The sequence below is a fragment of the Amblyraja radiata genome, chromosome 4 (assembly GCF_010909765.2).
Source record: "Amblyraja radiata isolate CabotCenter1 chromosome 4, sAmbRad1.1.pri, whole genome shotgun sequence".
Classification (NCBI taxonomy): Eukaryota; Metazoa; Chordata; class Chondrichthyes; order Rajiformes; family Rajidae; genus Amblyraja; species Amblyraja radiata.
Genome location: NC_045959.1, coordinates 31013526 through 31029242, shown reverse-complemented (window position 1 = coordinate 31029242; position 15717 = coordinate 31013526). Strand labels below are relative to the sequence as shown.

The 15717-nt window shown below is 41.5% G+C and overlaps 1 protein-coding gene across 3 annotated transcripts in view; it reads right to left on the bottom strand.

Moving 5' to 3' along the window:
• enpp2 (ectonucleotide pyrophosphatase/phosphodiesterase 2) overlaps positions 1 to 15048 on the bottom strand; it is a 90000-nt gene extending 74952 nt beyond the window's left edge. Inside the window, exons 1-7 of one of the 3 annotated variants that reach the window (XM_033019195.1) lie at positions 14545 to 15048; positions 14286 to 14382; positions 10660 to 10815; positions 10161 to 10208; positions 4403 to 4528; positions 3390 to 3450; positions 1064 to 1161 (exon numbers count right to left, since the gene is read on the bottom strand). In XM_033019195.1, coding sequence (XP_032875086.1) covers positions 1064 to 1161; positions 3390 to 3450; positions 4403 to 4528; positions 10161 to 10208; positions 10660 to 10815; positions 14286 to 14382; positions 14545 to 14577 — 619 coding nt within the window. In that variant the 5' untranslated portion in view covers positions 14578 to 15048. The remainder of the gene's footprint in view (positions 1 to 1063; positions 1162 to 3389; positions 3451 to 4402; positions 4529 to 10160; positions 10209 to 10659; positions 10816 to 14285; positions 14383 to 14544) is intronic. The other 2 variants (XM_033019196.1, XM_033019197.1) reach the window with 2 other exon arrangements.
• Between the last annotated feature and the right edge of the window lie 669 nt (positions 15049 to 15717).

The window sequence follows — 15717 nt, the reverse complement described above, 5'->3', positions numbered from 1 at the left end:
GCATTATTAGAATTTTCAAATGTTATCTCTTACTTAGTGAACATTCTCTTAAGTATTAGCCCATGGTAACAGATTCAGTGCCATCAGTTTTACAGAGACTAAGATATCAAATGAACACCTCTGCAGAAATAAAACTCTAATCACATATTAAGACATCGTTTTCATATGAAATATTAACAGCTACTTTACTAATACTGCTCCATGTGTAATGTGCCATTTTGCCCCAGCAGTTCAGAACATTATGTGATAGCCATGCATATAAGCAGCATCGGGGTGGGCGGGCAGGGTGGCGCAGCGGTCGAGTTGCTGCCTTGCAGCTCCAGAGACCCGGGTTCGATCCCGACTACGGGTGCTGTCTGGACAGAGTTTGTATGTTCTCCCCGTGACCACGTGCGTTTTCTCCGCGATCTTCGGTTTCCTCCCACATTCCAAAGACGTCCAGGTAGGTGGTTAATTGGCTCGGTATAAATGTAAATTGTCCCTACAGTGTGTAGGATAGCGTTAATGTGCGGGGATCGCTAGTTGGTGTGGATGCAGTGGGCCGAAGGGCCCGTTTCCGGGCTGCATCTCTAAACTAAACTAGTGTACATGGAAAGAACTGCCAGAGGAAGTTGGAGAAGAAGGCACGTTTACAACATTTAAAAGACACTTGGACAGGTACATGGATAGAAAAAGTTTGGAGGATGACAATCCAGGTGCAGGCAATCGGGAACAGCTGGGTTAAGCAACTTGGTGGGCTCAGATGAGTCGGGCAGTATTGTCCCTTTCCACGCTGTGTGGCTCTGACTGAATCATTTCACCAGTGTCCACTGCCAATCATTTCCAAATATCAGTTTACGACCGAGCATAAATCAGGTTCATAATCCAGCTTCTAAAAGAATACAGCACGACTTACGGCTTCCCCCCAAACAAGCTGCTTAGAGCACAAATTCATTCGCTACTTCTAAATCTAAATTTGGTGCAGCTTATTCTGATCGGCATTATAGAAACTTTCCATCTTTTAGTAAGCACAAATCTTAGCTGATCCTAAATAAAATCAAAGCATTTCTAAAGACAATCTTACTTAGTTTCTCAATGTTGGGCATGACCTTGCCTCCTTTCTTCATATATGAAGCACGAAAGCCATCCACAGAGAAAATGATCAATGGTGGACGAACAAAGCTGCAATGTGCAAAGCAGAAATGTTAACGGAAGGGATCAATGCAATTGCTATTCTGATAATGTATCTATTAGACTTCGGGATATTAACAATGACTAAATCACATCTATTCTCCCATTTAGGAAAAGGATAGGATCCTGGAAGCAAAAATTAATCGAGCGTTACTTTGCAAGTCAGAAACGCTGTGCAAAGTGCAATCCCGGTATTTCAGTGTCATGTCATCCTATGGACAAAGTCTGGTGCTTTGTTAGATATCAAATAAAAACTAAATCGAAGATGTGGTCTCAAATAATCAATGGCAATACAGCTAAAATATTTGTAAACTAAATGTATGCATGTCTAGGCATACGAAGGAAATGTACATTTCTTCTGCACTATTCAAAAGGTAGTTACCAAAACATAAAACTTAGTTGAATGCAATTTAAGTGATCATCACCACTAATTACCATTTAGTTGCAACATTTCATCTGTCTACTCAGAAATGTAAAATGCATATTCATGCAGAAATGTATATTTACACAATTTTAAAGCCATTTCAAAACACCTTCTTGTGGTGCTGGTTCATGTGAGATTTGGTATTTCCTGATATCCAAATAAGGAATGGGGTCAAAAAGGCTTTTGGCACATTGGCCTTAATCAGTCAGAGTATTGAGTATAGAAGTTGGGAGGTCATGTTGCAGTTGTATAAGACGTTGGTGAGGCCGCATTTGGAATATTGTGTTCAGTTCTGGTCACCAAGTTATAGGAAATATGCTGTCAAGCTGGAAGGGGTTCAGGGAAGATTTACAAAGATGTTGCCAGGGCTCAAGGGGCTGAGCTATAGGGAGAGGTTGAGTAGGCTGGGACTCAGTTCCTTGCGGTACAGGAGGATGAGGGTGTTCTTATAGAGGTGTATAAAATCATGAAAGGAATAGTTCAGGTAGATGTACAGAGTCTCTTGCCCAGAGTAGGTGAATCGAGGACCAGAAGACATAGGTTTAATGTGAAGGGGAAAAGATTTAAGAAGAATCCAAGGGATAACTTTTCCACACAAAGGATGGTGGGTGTATGGAACAAGCTGCCAGAGGACATAGTTGAGGCTGGGACTATCCCAACATTTAAGACACAGTTAGACAGGTACATGGATTGGACAGGTTTGGAGGGATAGGGACCAAACACAGGCAGGTCAGATTAGTGTAGCTAGGACATGTTGGTCAGTGTGGGCAAGTTTGGCTGAAGGGCCCGTTTCCACACTGTATCACTCAATGTCTATGACTAAGTCTGAACAGCAAAAAAAGAAGCACTTTAAAAAACGTGCATCCAAAAGTGAAGTTCCAATATATTATTGGTAAAATGCAAGACGATGCGTACTGTACATATTAACAAGTCTTGTGTTCACCAATTCTAACTTCAAAGGGAAGGTGATTAAAGTAAAGTACATGTGATTAAAGGGCCTGTCCCATTTACGTGTCCTTGGCACGCAAATTACGCGACCTCGTCATCGCGTTGAGGCGCACGGGCATAGTATGGCCGCGCGGGGCAGGTCCCACTGAGAAGCATGGAGGGGTATGTAGTTGTGCGCGACATCGCGCCGGGCTCCGAAATTTTTGCAGCGAACAAAATCTTCGCGCGCCAACGGCCTGTCGCGTAACTGATGGCCAAAGTGGGACAGGCCGAAGACCCTAGTACGACGCAACGTCTCACCTCCAACAGCAGCAGAAGCAGGCAAACGATCGCCGAACTCGGCCTGGGGCTCACGGCCGTTGCGGTCCGGATCCGCCCCCATTTCTACTCCCAGAGCGGGGCCAAGAAAATTGAAGATAACACAAAATGCTGGAGTAACTCAGCGGGACCGGCAGCATCTCTGGAGAGAAGGAATAAATGACGTTTCGGGTCAAGACCCTTCTTTCAGACTGAAGAAGAGTCTCGACCGGAAACATCATCCATTCCTTCTCTCCAGAGATGCTGCCGGTCCCGCTGAGTTACTCCTGCATTTTGTGTCCATCTTCAAATGACGTCACGCGCTCCAGACGTCTGTGCGAGTGCATGATGACGCGAGCGACCTTCGCGGGAACGTCGCGGCTCAACACGACGATGAGGTCGCGTAATTAGCGTGCCAAGGACACGTAAGTGGGACAGAGGCTTAACTCTGCAGTAATCAAATGGCAGCTCAATCATGCTAATCAAATGTAGATTTCCCCAACTAATTAACTTGATCACTGTCTAGTTTTGCATGTTGGATTATACATACCCTGCTGGACAATCCATTGTTCTCAAATCTTCACAATCTTCATTGACCCAGCGAATCTCACCTGGTGGGAAAGTTCATCATATGACTGACAAAATATTGGATTATAGCATTCATATACACAACAGAAACTCATGTTTTAAAAAGTAAATTAATGATTGGTTTTGACTAGTTCCAGAGATGAAATGTCTACGTATTAATCAGATCTGCTAATTACTTTCCCAGACACAAAACAATGGTATATAATCTGCAAATATGTGCTTATGTAAGAACTTTCCTGAATTTGGTCAGAGCATTTTAAATGCTATTGATTTTTAAAATATTAAAAACAAAATGTGCATTTTGAAACATTTTTATTCTGTTGGGAAAAAAACTGCAAAGGAGCAATCATAGTCAAAGCAAATACCAGGCACACCCAAATGCTCTGAAAGAACTTCCTTTCTATAGTAGGCCAATAACATTCTGGCCACTACCACTTAGTTTTATAAGAATTATCAAACCCAGTTATTGAAGATTCTCGTTCATATTCAAAGGAATCCATTTACTTCCAAAGGATTCTGTTCTCATGAATAAAATCATCTATCGGCAGTAGTTTCCCTATTGCACACATTCAAAAACTAAATAACCCTACAAGTGCAATAATGAATGAACACAGGAGGAAATGCTTGCATTAAAATAGTGGACTTTATCAGTTGGCAACCCACGGTTCAATCTTCTTGACTTTCTCAACTGCCAAAAGAAAGCAATTGGCAGGTAGAATTTACTGAAACTCAGAAATGAATTAGAGAGCTTTTATTTTCGAAGATAGACACAAAATGTTGGAGTAACTCAGCCGGACAGGCAGCATCTCTGGAGAGAAGGAACGGGTGATGATTCGGGTCAAGACCTTTCTTTCCCTCCATTAAAATTTGGAACAGGAAATCGGGAGGCACTGACCTTGACAATCTATGCTCACAAAAAACAGGGCTCATACCACATTTAGCTTCTTGCGAGGATAGTAAAAATCTTGAGATTACCTTTGCAAGTGACTTTATAGTTAGTGCAGCAATCTCCCCTGCTCATGCAATCTTCCGAACACTGGCAAACAAAATCTTCATTCCGGGCTTCCCCGCACCGTTCTTTGCTACACTCCCATCCACGACCTGAAACACGTGGCAATCGCTGCATCATTAAAATATTCACCAGCCACACAAATATTCAGAGATGTTCCTAATTACAATCATCACTTCTCCCATCTTTGAATAGTTTTTTTCATATTTTTGATTAATATATTGCACAAATCAACACAGAATTCATTTTGATAATCATTATTACTGCATTTCCACCTGTTACGCACAACACAAGTTTTATAAGATGTCTAGTCGCACATTGGTGCCAAGATAGCCACCCTTAGTCAGCATTGTTAAATACAAAATAAGACACAAGCTGCATTGTTGCATCCTACTTTTAAAATTTGATTCTATTGCAATCGATAGATCCAAACTTTAGAACACCAGATTAAAGAAAGTTGATAAGTAATTGCAATCTTTGATGTATATTGTTGTTATTCTTAAGCACCAAAGGTAAATATACACTTTCAGGATGTGTAGTGATCGCTATGATTTCGGAAACTCAACAATCAAATTATACACAACACCCACAAGCTGCAATGAATTAACAGCTGTGCAAGAAGGAACTGCAGATGTTGTTTTACACTAAAGATACACTACATGCTGGAGGAACTCAGAGGGTCAGGCAGCATCTCTGGAGAAAAGTCTGATGAAGGGTCTCGACCCAAAACGTCACCCATTCCTTTTCTCCAGAGATGCTTCCTGACCCGATGAATTAACAGCTGTTTTACTGATGGCAATTAAGTTGTCTGATGGGACCTCTTCCATCAAACAAACACCTCTGAAAGGCAAACTCGTCTGATGAAATCACACATTGTCCATTTGCATTGGAATGTTAGCCTTGTTTTTTGGGGCGCTAGGAACGCCTCTGTGCCCCATCTAAGCCCTTGCACGATTTGTTAAGTATGACCAGGAAAGTCTTCTCAATCTATATGCAGATGGCCCTAATGGAGAAGGGAATCTGTGGAATTCTCTGCCTCAGAAGGCAATGGAGGCCTATTCTCTGGATGCTTTCAAGAGAGAGTTAAATAGAGCTCTTAAAGATAGCAGAGTCAATGGATATGGGGAGAAGGCAGGAACAGGGTACTGATTGGGGATGGTCAGCCATGATCACAGTGAATGGCGATGCTGGCTCGAAGGGCCGAATGGCCTACTCCTGCACATATTGTCTATTGACTCCCTCTTGGGAAATGAATTTGGGCAAGTGACTTAAGTGGGGAGCACTTTGGAAAAAGTGACCATAATTCTATCAGCATTAATAGTTATGGTAAAAGATATGACTGGACCGCTAATTTAAGTCCTAAATTGGGACAAGGCTAATTCTGATGGCATTAGACTAAAACTTGCAAAGGTTGAATGGGGAAGGCCTTTGGCGGATAAAGAGATGTCTGCCAAATGGGAGGCTTTTAAAAGTGAGATTGGGAGAGTTCATGGCCAGTACATCCCTATCAGAGTGAGGGGTAAGGTTGGCAGGATTAGGAAACCTTGGCTGTTGACGGATGCTGAGGCTCAAGTCAGAAAAAAGAGGCATATGGAATGGTATAGCAGCTGGCATCAAGTGAACCCCTTGAGGAGCATAAAGGATGTAGGAGCATTCCTTAAGAGGATCAAAAAGGGGACACGAGAAGATGACATCAAGGAGCAGAGAGTAGGGGTACATGTAGATAGAAAGTGGCAGATCAAGGTAGATCAATGGTGAAGTGTTTAAGAAGGAACTGCAGATGCTGGTAAATCGAAGGTAGACAAATATGCTGGAGAATCTCAGCGGGTGCAGCAGCAATGGTGAAGATGGATTATGGTATGCTTGCCTTCATTGGACTTGGCATTGTGTGCTGGAGTTGGGATATCATCTTACATGTGTATAAAACATTGTTGAGACTGCATATGGAATATTGCGTGTAGTACTCATCATCATGACAGAGGAGGGCTGAAATTAAATTTGAGAGAGTGCAGAAAAGATTCACAAGCATGTTGCCAGGACAGGAGGACATACAGCTGAGGAGAGACCGGATAGGAACATAGATAGAAACATAGAAAATAGGTGCAGGAGTAGGCTATCTGGCCCTTTAAGCCAGCACCGCCATTCAATGTGATCATGGCCGATCAACCACAATCATTACCCCATTCCTGCCTTCTCCCCATATCCCTTGCTTCCTCTAGTCCTAAGAGCTCTCTTTTGAATGCATCCAGTGAATCGGTCTCCACTGCCTTCTGAGGCAGCAGGGCATTCCACAAATTCACAACTCTCTGGGTGAAAACCTTTTTCCTCATCTCAGTTCTAAATGGCCTACCCCTTATTCTTAAAATGTGGTCCCTGGTTCTGGACTCATCCAACATCGAGAACGTTTCCTGCTCCTAGCTTGTCCAATCCCCTAAGAATCTTATATGTTTCTATAAGATACCCTCTCATCCTTCTAAATTCCAGTGAGTACAAACCCAGTCGTCCATTCTGTTATCATATGACAGTCCCGCCATCCCGGGAATTAACCTGGTGAACCTACGTTGCACTCCCTCAATAGCAAGAATGTCCTTCCTCAGATTAGGAGACCAAAACTGCACACATTACTCCAGGTGTGATCTCACCATGGCCCTGTACAACTGCAGAAGGATCTCTTTGCTCCAATACTCAAATCCTCTCATTATGAAGGCCAACATGCCATTCACTTTCTTCACTGCCTGCTGTACCTGCATGCTTACTTTCAGTGACTGGTGTACAAAGACACCCAGTCTCGTTGCACTTCCCCTTTTCCTCATCTGACACCATTCAGATAATAATCTGCCTTTGTGTTCTTGCCACCAAAATGGATAACCTCACATTTATCTACATTAAACTGCATCTGCCATGCATCTGCCCACTCACCCAACCTATCCAAGTCACCCTGCATCCTCATAGCATCCTTTTCACTGTTCACACTGCCACCCAGCTTTGTGTCATCTGCAAATTTGCTCATGTTACTTTTAATTCCTTCATCTAAATCATTAATATATATTGTAAATGACTGGGGTCCAAGCAACGAGCCTTGCGATACCCCACTAGTCACTGCCTGCCATTCTGAAAGGGACCCGTTAATTCCTACTCATTGTTTCCTGTCTGCCAACCAATTTTCTATCCATGTCATTACCCTACCCCCAATACCATGTGCTCTAATTTTGCCCACTAATCTCCTGTGTGGGACCTTACCAAAGGCTTTCTGAAAGTCCAGATACACCACATCCACTGGCTCTCCCTTATCCATTTTACTTGTTACATCCTCAAAAAATTCCAGAAGATTAGTCAGGCTAATCTGGCTGGGGTTCCCCCCTCTGAGTGTAGGATGCTGAGGGATGACCTGATTGAGGTATTTAAAATCATGAGGGGCATCGATGAGATGCATGGTCAGTCTTTTTCCCCCAAGAGTGAGGAGACGGAAACTAGAGAGTATATGTTTAAGGTTAGAGAAGAAATACTTAAAAATGGGACCTGAAAAGCATGTTTTTTTACACAAAAGGCAGTACAGTATATAGGATTAGCTGGCAGAGGAAATAAAAAGGTTTGGAAGAATTACAATGTTTACAAGACATCTGTACAGGTTCATAAGTAGGAAAGATTTAAAGAGACATGGGCCAAATATGCAGGCTAAAGGGACCTTATAGGAAAGCACCTTGGTCAGTAGGAATGACTCGAGACAAACGGCCTGTTTCTGTGCCATATAAATCTACGACACAACGACAGGCCATTGGATTGCAAATTGTAATTACAACCTGCTAACTCAAAGGCTGGAATTCTACCAAATGGACCAGCTTATATTGAAGTTTTTCAGTTGCTGGCCAAGAAGGGTAATCTTATCAAGAAGGATTTAAGTGTTCATAATGGGGAAGTGAGAACAACAAGCTACCCAATTTTCAAACAATGGCACAAAAAAAAATGTTTTTTAAATTGACAGTGTGAATACAGAAAAGTCCTTGTTCTTTGCTGGCCTTGGATTTTTATCTCACGGAGATAAGAAGGTGGTTCATTTATACAACAAGCGCACGTGATTGGGAACTCAGTTTCCCTGGACCAGGTCCACCATTTTATCCCAGCAGAGGGATTTGCATTCCACATCAGTTCATTTCATACCATTACATCCCATTGGGGATAGACACAAAATGCTGGAGTACCTCAGCGCGACAGGCAGGATCTCTGGAGACAAAGAATGGGTGACGTTTCGGGTCGAGACCCTTCGTCAGTCTGACTCGAAACATCACCCATTCCTTCTCTCCAGAGATGCTGCCTGTCCCGCTGAGTTATTCCAGCATTTTGTGTCTATCTTCGGTTTAAACCAGCATCTGCAGTTCCTTCCTACACATCCAATTGGGGAATCATTACAGGGAGATTTGTTTCTATCTTGTCATGTACGACCATGACTGAGCTGCCCATTTCAACCCCACTTCACAACTGACAGTACAGTACTTAGATTTCAGCATTTCAAGCACACACCCAGATACTTTCTGTCCCCTCTATCCTTTGGGCGAAAATCACTTCAACTTCCCTCTCAATGTTTCACCAATTACTTTAACCCACTAGTCTGGATCTTCTGTCTGCTCAATATGCCTCAAACTGTTATATGTCTCAACGTCTTCCCTTCCAAAGTAAACAACTGCTAATCTTTCCACAATTAGAGGAAACTTACACCTAGTATATGAAATAAATCACCCCATACTCGGAGTATTGAGTAAAGAATGTTACAATTGTATAAGACATTGGTAAGGTGTAGTGTGGATGGGACATGTTGGTAGACCTGGGTAAGTTGGGCCAAAGGGCCCATTTCCACACTGTCTAACTAAGCACATATGCATCCTCATGAAATAAAGCAAACAGCCAACTTTCTCCAAAGCTTCTGGACATGAACAGATAAAACTGGTCAGAGCTGTGTAACTTTGTCGAATGCAGTAGCAACTGGGATGCATGTAGCAGCATTATAGAGCATCACACATTGATTGTACTCTGTGAAAAAGCATCATATAGGCAACACCATACTTTTTCAGCTTAGCCAACCTTTGTCTGGACTCATGACTTACCAATTTGTTAAAGCACCAACCTATGAACAGCATGCTTTGAGAACTGTTGCCAACTGACAATTACGTTGATAAATGGTTGCAAATATTTTTTTTTTCTTTCCATACAACATTTACCAACTTGTCTGGATACAAGGCTCTGGCTGTAGATTTTCCGATGTCATGATCAGAGGCATAAAATTGTCCTTCAAGAACCAACAATTTGCAAGACTGAATCTACTGGAAGACAAGCTTAAGAGGCTTATCACTTGCTTATTGGAAGACAAGTGACCCACTGCTTCACTAATTGAAACGTGTGCATTAGCTGATGACAGAAAGTCAGGATTTGGTCCAAGCTAACACCTCTCTGAGAGGAAAGTGATTTCCATAGGTAGCTGAACATGGGTTGTGTGTGAGTATTTGTTAAACTCACCTGAAGATGGCAGGCAAGTATAAATAGGCATGGTTGCATTTGGATCTTATTGACTATTACCTTATTGGAGGACCATAATATTATTGCTAAAACACTGGCCACTTAAATGGGCCCATTATTATACAAGCGTTTATTCAAAAATAGATTTTCAATATAATACATCACAACATGCTCACACTATATCAAGATTAAATATTTTGAATCCAGCTAACTCACCTGCCTGCCCTCTGGATCGAGGGTTGAGACGAGATGGAAAAGAGTGACCTAAAGAGGGGAGAAAATAGACTTACAGAAAATGGGGATAACAAAAATACATCGGACTATTTTATTCGGGTATCAGAACCATATATTTAGATGGGATCTCATTTCAACTTGCATTCCAATGTTTTGATTTTGAAGAAGGTGAAAAGTGCACAATTAGTTGAGGAGAAATATTGCATTACTATGCCACACAGTGTACAGCATGCCCGTCTTAGTTACATTGTCATGCAGTATAGCAGGCGCTTACAAGAATCACTGCAGAGAGACTGCAATGATGAAGTGCTAGGTTGAAGCAAGAGACAGGAAAAGCCAATTCCAACCTGAAAGTTCCTTCTCAACCACGTGAACCATGACACAAGGATGCCGAGGGGAAACTAGTGAGAGGGTAACAAGCCCTCGAATATAAAATTGTTTGAACATACAACTAAAAGCATGTTCATCTCTGAATTAGTACCTGTCTTCAAACAAAGTTGATCAAAATCTAAACAGCAGCTGTTATAACTTTTGCACAAATTGTCACAGCGACAGTTGGGTGGGGTTGCCTCTTGCAGTTCAAAACATCTGCTGCTGCATGACCCTGCAGCAGTAGCTCGGGCTGCATCTGAAAGAACTGTGTGAAACAAAACATAAACATCAGTTAGGGATAGCACTCTTTAGTTAGCCAAATAATCCAGAAAATCGTTTGAATTTATTTCCCTATAAAATAATATTGCATGTAGACAACCACAAAATGTGTTCAGAAATGTGATCTACCTGCTCCAATACATGCATCGTCATTTAATTAAGAGAGATGAGAATTATGATTGAAATAGCTAAAGCTGCACTAATTATGCTACAAACCCTCCACTTGAAATTTAGAAGTGACTAATGTGTGGCAAATCAAGACTGTGAGCTTTTTTGGATGCACCAACTCATTTTACACAAGTTAAGAAAGTAAATTACATGAATTGTAGGATAAGATCAAACAAAAAAATGATTTAGATTAAAACAAAAGTGTGCAAACACCAAAAACATTTGGTGAAGGTGTGGGCTCATTCAAACTGCGTCCAATGTGCTTGAAACGTTAAGATAACTATTTTTAAGATTCCATCCTTTTGGTACCAACAGGTTTCACCCACTCACCCTCCACAGAAACAAAACAAATTCTTGCAGAAAACATGCATAGTTGCTTCCAGTTTGTTCTCTCAAGACACGGTTAATCTCAGAAGACCACAGAGTGAAAAGGCAAAACATATGGTCTGCGAAGGAAAACTTTAATCTATTCAGCCACAAATGCTCAACAACTATTCAAAATGTAATATTGATGAAAAGTTGAAGTATCTATAGAACATAAGTAGAATGTGAAAACTATGCAGATCCCTACAATTGTGTGTCCTTTGAATCAGTGATGTGGTTGACACTGCAAGACAACTGTGATGTAAAACGGCACTAGTGCTTTTGATATGGGGGCTTTTGAGCTTCACTATTTTTTTGAGTTATTCTAGTATATATGTCCAAAATATATTATAGGACGCTATTTAATCTTAATTTAGTTCAATTTGGATAGCAATTAAGAACATTTGTTTTTGTGAGATTACTAATTAACTAAGAATTATCTCACCAGGAGTCCCACATAACAACATAAACTGCAAAAGTTGACCAGTTACTTTACATCTGGTGGTGAAATGGCATTGCTCTCTTAAAATAACAAAAAGGCTTTTTTTTAAACTGTCATGCCTCCAAATTAACAGAGGAACCTGGTTCCATGTTTCTATGTCAGATATCAAGGTCCAGGAAGATTTAAGAAGTCGATGCTCTAATGAATGATTAACAACAGTAATGCAATCCCCGAGAGTAGACACAATGTAAATCTACTTGTCATAAAAACGCCTATGTAGGTTAAAGTAATTACTTGGTGGTTGTCACTCCTGGATTAAGCTGTCTGTATATTATTCTTCACAAATATATCGTTAATATAGCATTTATATTGAATTTTAACATTTTTGAATTTTAAAACTCACATTCTCAAAAATATATTAAATGCTTAAATATATTAAATATATTAATGCTTAAATAAATGCTTAAATAAATGCTTAAATATATTAAATATATTAAATGCTTAAATATATTAAATGCTATCCCATTTTAATGCAAATAAAATGTTAATTCCGGTTAGCTCCTATAGAGTTGTTTCCCATCTGAAAATGTGATCTCTTTCAACGTTCAAATTGTTTCAACTGCAATTTCCTTTCTAGTTAGCTACATCTATTTGAATAATCACTGGATTTTTTAATCAGATTATTAACAGTTTAACAATCAATTCTAAAGTATAATTTTAATATGCAAATATTCCACAAAATATACCAAATTTTAGATAAGAATAAGCAATTTCAGTTCAAAATTGCAGTGGTAAAATCTCACATGGTATAAGTTGTGATATAAATAATACAATTACACTGTGGACATTTTCAAAAGCTGATGCTGTCAGATTTGACAGTTACAAATTGAAGTAAAACCTCAGACGACTGCTCACCTGCCCAAACTGTTGACATTGTCTATTGTCTAAAACAAAAGCAATTATTGTTCCGGAGATAAGACACAAAATGCTGGAGTAACTCAGCGGGACAGGCAGCATCTCTGGAAAGAAGGAATGGGTGATGTTTCGGGTCAAGACCCTTCTTCAGACTCGACCCGAAACATCACCCATTCCTTATCTCCAGAGATGCTGCCTGTCCCGCTGAGCTACTCAAGCATTTTGTGTCTATCTTCGGTTTAAACCAGCATCTGCAGTTCCTTCCTCCACAGGAATGATTGTCCCATTAGAAATATAAGATGCATAATACTGAGGATTTCTGGAAATTGTAATAACAAAAAAACCTTACTTTTGACTTTAATTTATTACTATTACAATTTGATAATTCATCACCAGGTGGAGGTTCACTAAATGAATTTTCTGAACAACTAAAATCTATATTTTCTAGTTGAAAGAATAGCTCCCAATGTTAAATCTAAAACATGTTAAATCAGGCTATAGCTCCAAATGCCCTTTGTGAAGGAAGGAAGTGAAATGCTGGTTTAAACCGAAGATAGACACAAAAAGCTGGAGTAACTCAGCGGGTCACGCAGCATCTCTGGAGAGAAGGAAGAGGTGACATTCCGGGTCGAGACCCTTTCACTGGCTTCCCTCTCACAATCTTATTTACAATCATTGGTAAGGTTTGGAATGAACATTTCAATCTCTTTTAGTTTCATTCTGATATACTCAATTTGTGACGTTACTCCACTGCGAGAAACGGAAAAATAACGTAGAGAACGAATGTAACTTTAACGTCCCAGGCTTCTTAGTGAGACGAGCAGGTTGATCCCTCGTTGTAAACAGGCATCATTCTGCACTCTGAGCGACGACGAGACAAGCGCATTATATAATCCGATTAAACTCGCATTTGTTAAACATGGGAAACGCAATTTAAGATGCTCTCATGTCATTTGAATGATTACAATCTCTACTGAAGAAAAGGTAAAAAAAACGTTAAACCTCTAATTCGTTTATATATTTCAAAGCTTCGTAAACACCCTAATAGATTGTGGTGCTTCTTGGTCCGTTTATTGAAGCGTTTTCCACCGATTAGAACAGCCGGTTCTGCAATATAATCATCACTATCATTGTTACTGTGTTGAACTGGACAATAATTAACCGCACTAGACGACTTTGCGGCACGCAGCGCTAAAACCAGTTGCTGCGTTCACAAGAGTAAAGGTATCCCTGTAAGTTTCCGAATCGTGCTGTCAACCTGTGCGTGGGTTACACTGGCTGCGATCATCAGGACACTCACTACTCGCCACTGCTGAAATAAACAGACGTTATCAGAATACTGCTCATTCATCATATATATATATGTGTGTATATATATAGAATGCAAGATTTAAAAGCGCAGTTAACATTTGTGTCATGTCAAATGATTGGAAATGCAAGTCAACGAGTAGTAGACCACAAAACAGGTTTTCATAGCTGGTCACGGTGATGACTTATGTACTACTGGCATTTTCTCGCTTAAACAACTCGAACCCATGCGAATGGGAATAAACAAGAGTTAAAAGTACCTTCACGATTGTTCGTGTCTCCTGATCTCTGCAAGCGGCGCAACCCATATCCATGGCAAACATTTACCCCGGCTACCAACGTTAACAGCGAGAGGATCTGCAAACAGGGCAGGCTTTAATAGATGTGCAATTGAAGACAAATATGAATTGTCTGAGACTTTGCGGCTATTTTTTTTAACGCTCTATGCGGCTAAACTTGTGCGTTCCCCGCGGTAGCCGGGCACAAAGGTGCCCATCCCCGGTTCCAACACTCACTCACCTGGGACAGTTTCAGCTTACTGCTGATCCACATGGTTGCCTCGGAGGAACCCCCTGCTCCAACCTCGCCTCGGACGGCTGCCCACCTGCCCAAGCTGTTGACAATCTCTTCCCTTCTGCTTTCCTCAATCTGACGTTAACATCTTTCAACTCTAGATCTACTACTTTTTTTTTGTTTTAAACAGATTACACCTGAACTTCAAGGAAAATAACTTTCTTTGCCACGTCGTGCAAACTTTCCCTTGCAATCATCAGAAAAAGCCGGCACGTGTTATCTTTTGTGCCTTGACTTTGCGCTGACGGATCTCTGCTACTGGCAGAGCTAGAGCCGCTAAGCACTGTTGTGTTTCAAAGGCATGTTGTTCAGACCTAAAGAGTGAGCTCTTTGTCTGCTGCGAGCCGTGCGATGTCCAGCTGCCCCCGTTGGCAGGCAGGGTCTCTTTTAAAACGCCGTTTGTTTGGGAGCAGTGCGTTTGTGCGGGCTTCCTGTCTGGCAGCTTTCTCCATTCCCCCCGCCCACCGACACAGCACAGCAGCAGGCAAAATAGAGGCTGTCGCAATCTCATGGCTTGAGGGTAGCCGGCCACACACACACACTGGTCAGTAAACATCAACCACTTCAGCCCAGGGCACGGTCCCAAGGTGAAAATATCCGTTTCCTTTCCCTGACGCCCACTGCCGCAACAAACCGTGACCTCTGTGTAGGGAGGAACTGCAGATGCTGGTTTACCTTGAAGATAAGACACAAAATGCTGGAGTAACTCAGCGGGACAGGCAGCATCTCTGGAGAGAAGGAATAGGTGATGTTTCGGGTCGAGACCGGGGAGAGGGAGACACAGAGATAAGGGAGGGTAAGGAGTGAGAACGAGACATCAAAGGGGATGTAGTTCAAGGAAAATGCAGAATAGATCACTGTTAGCAAGGAGAAGTTGACTACGAAGCATACAAAGATAAAACTTAACCAAGGGGACAGTCAGACTGGTCGGAGAACTGGAGTGGGGGAGGGATGGAGAAAGAGGGGGAAAGCAAGGGTATGCTAGAGAAGTGGATATTCAGACCGCTGGAGTGTAAGCTGCCCAAGCGAAATATGAGGTGCTGTGGCCTTTCTCTGTCACCTGGACGATGAGGACATCTCAACTCTGCAAGCACGCCGCCCACCCCTTCATTTCACACA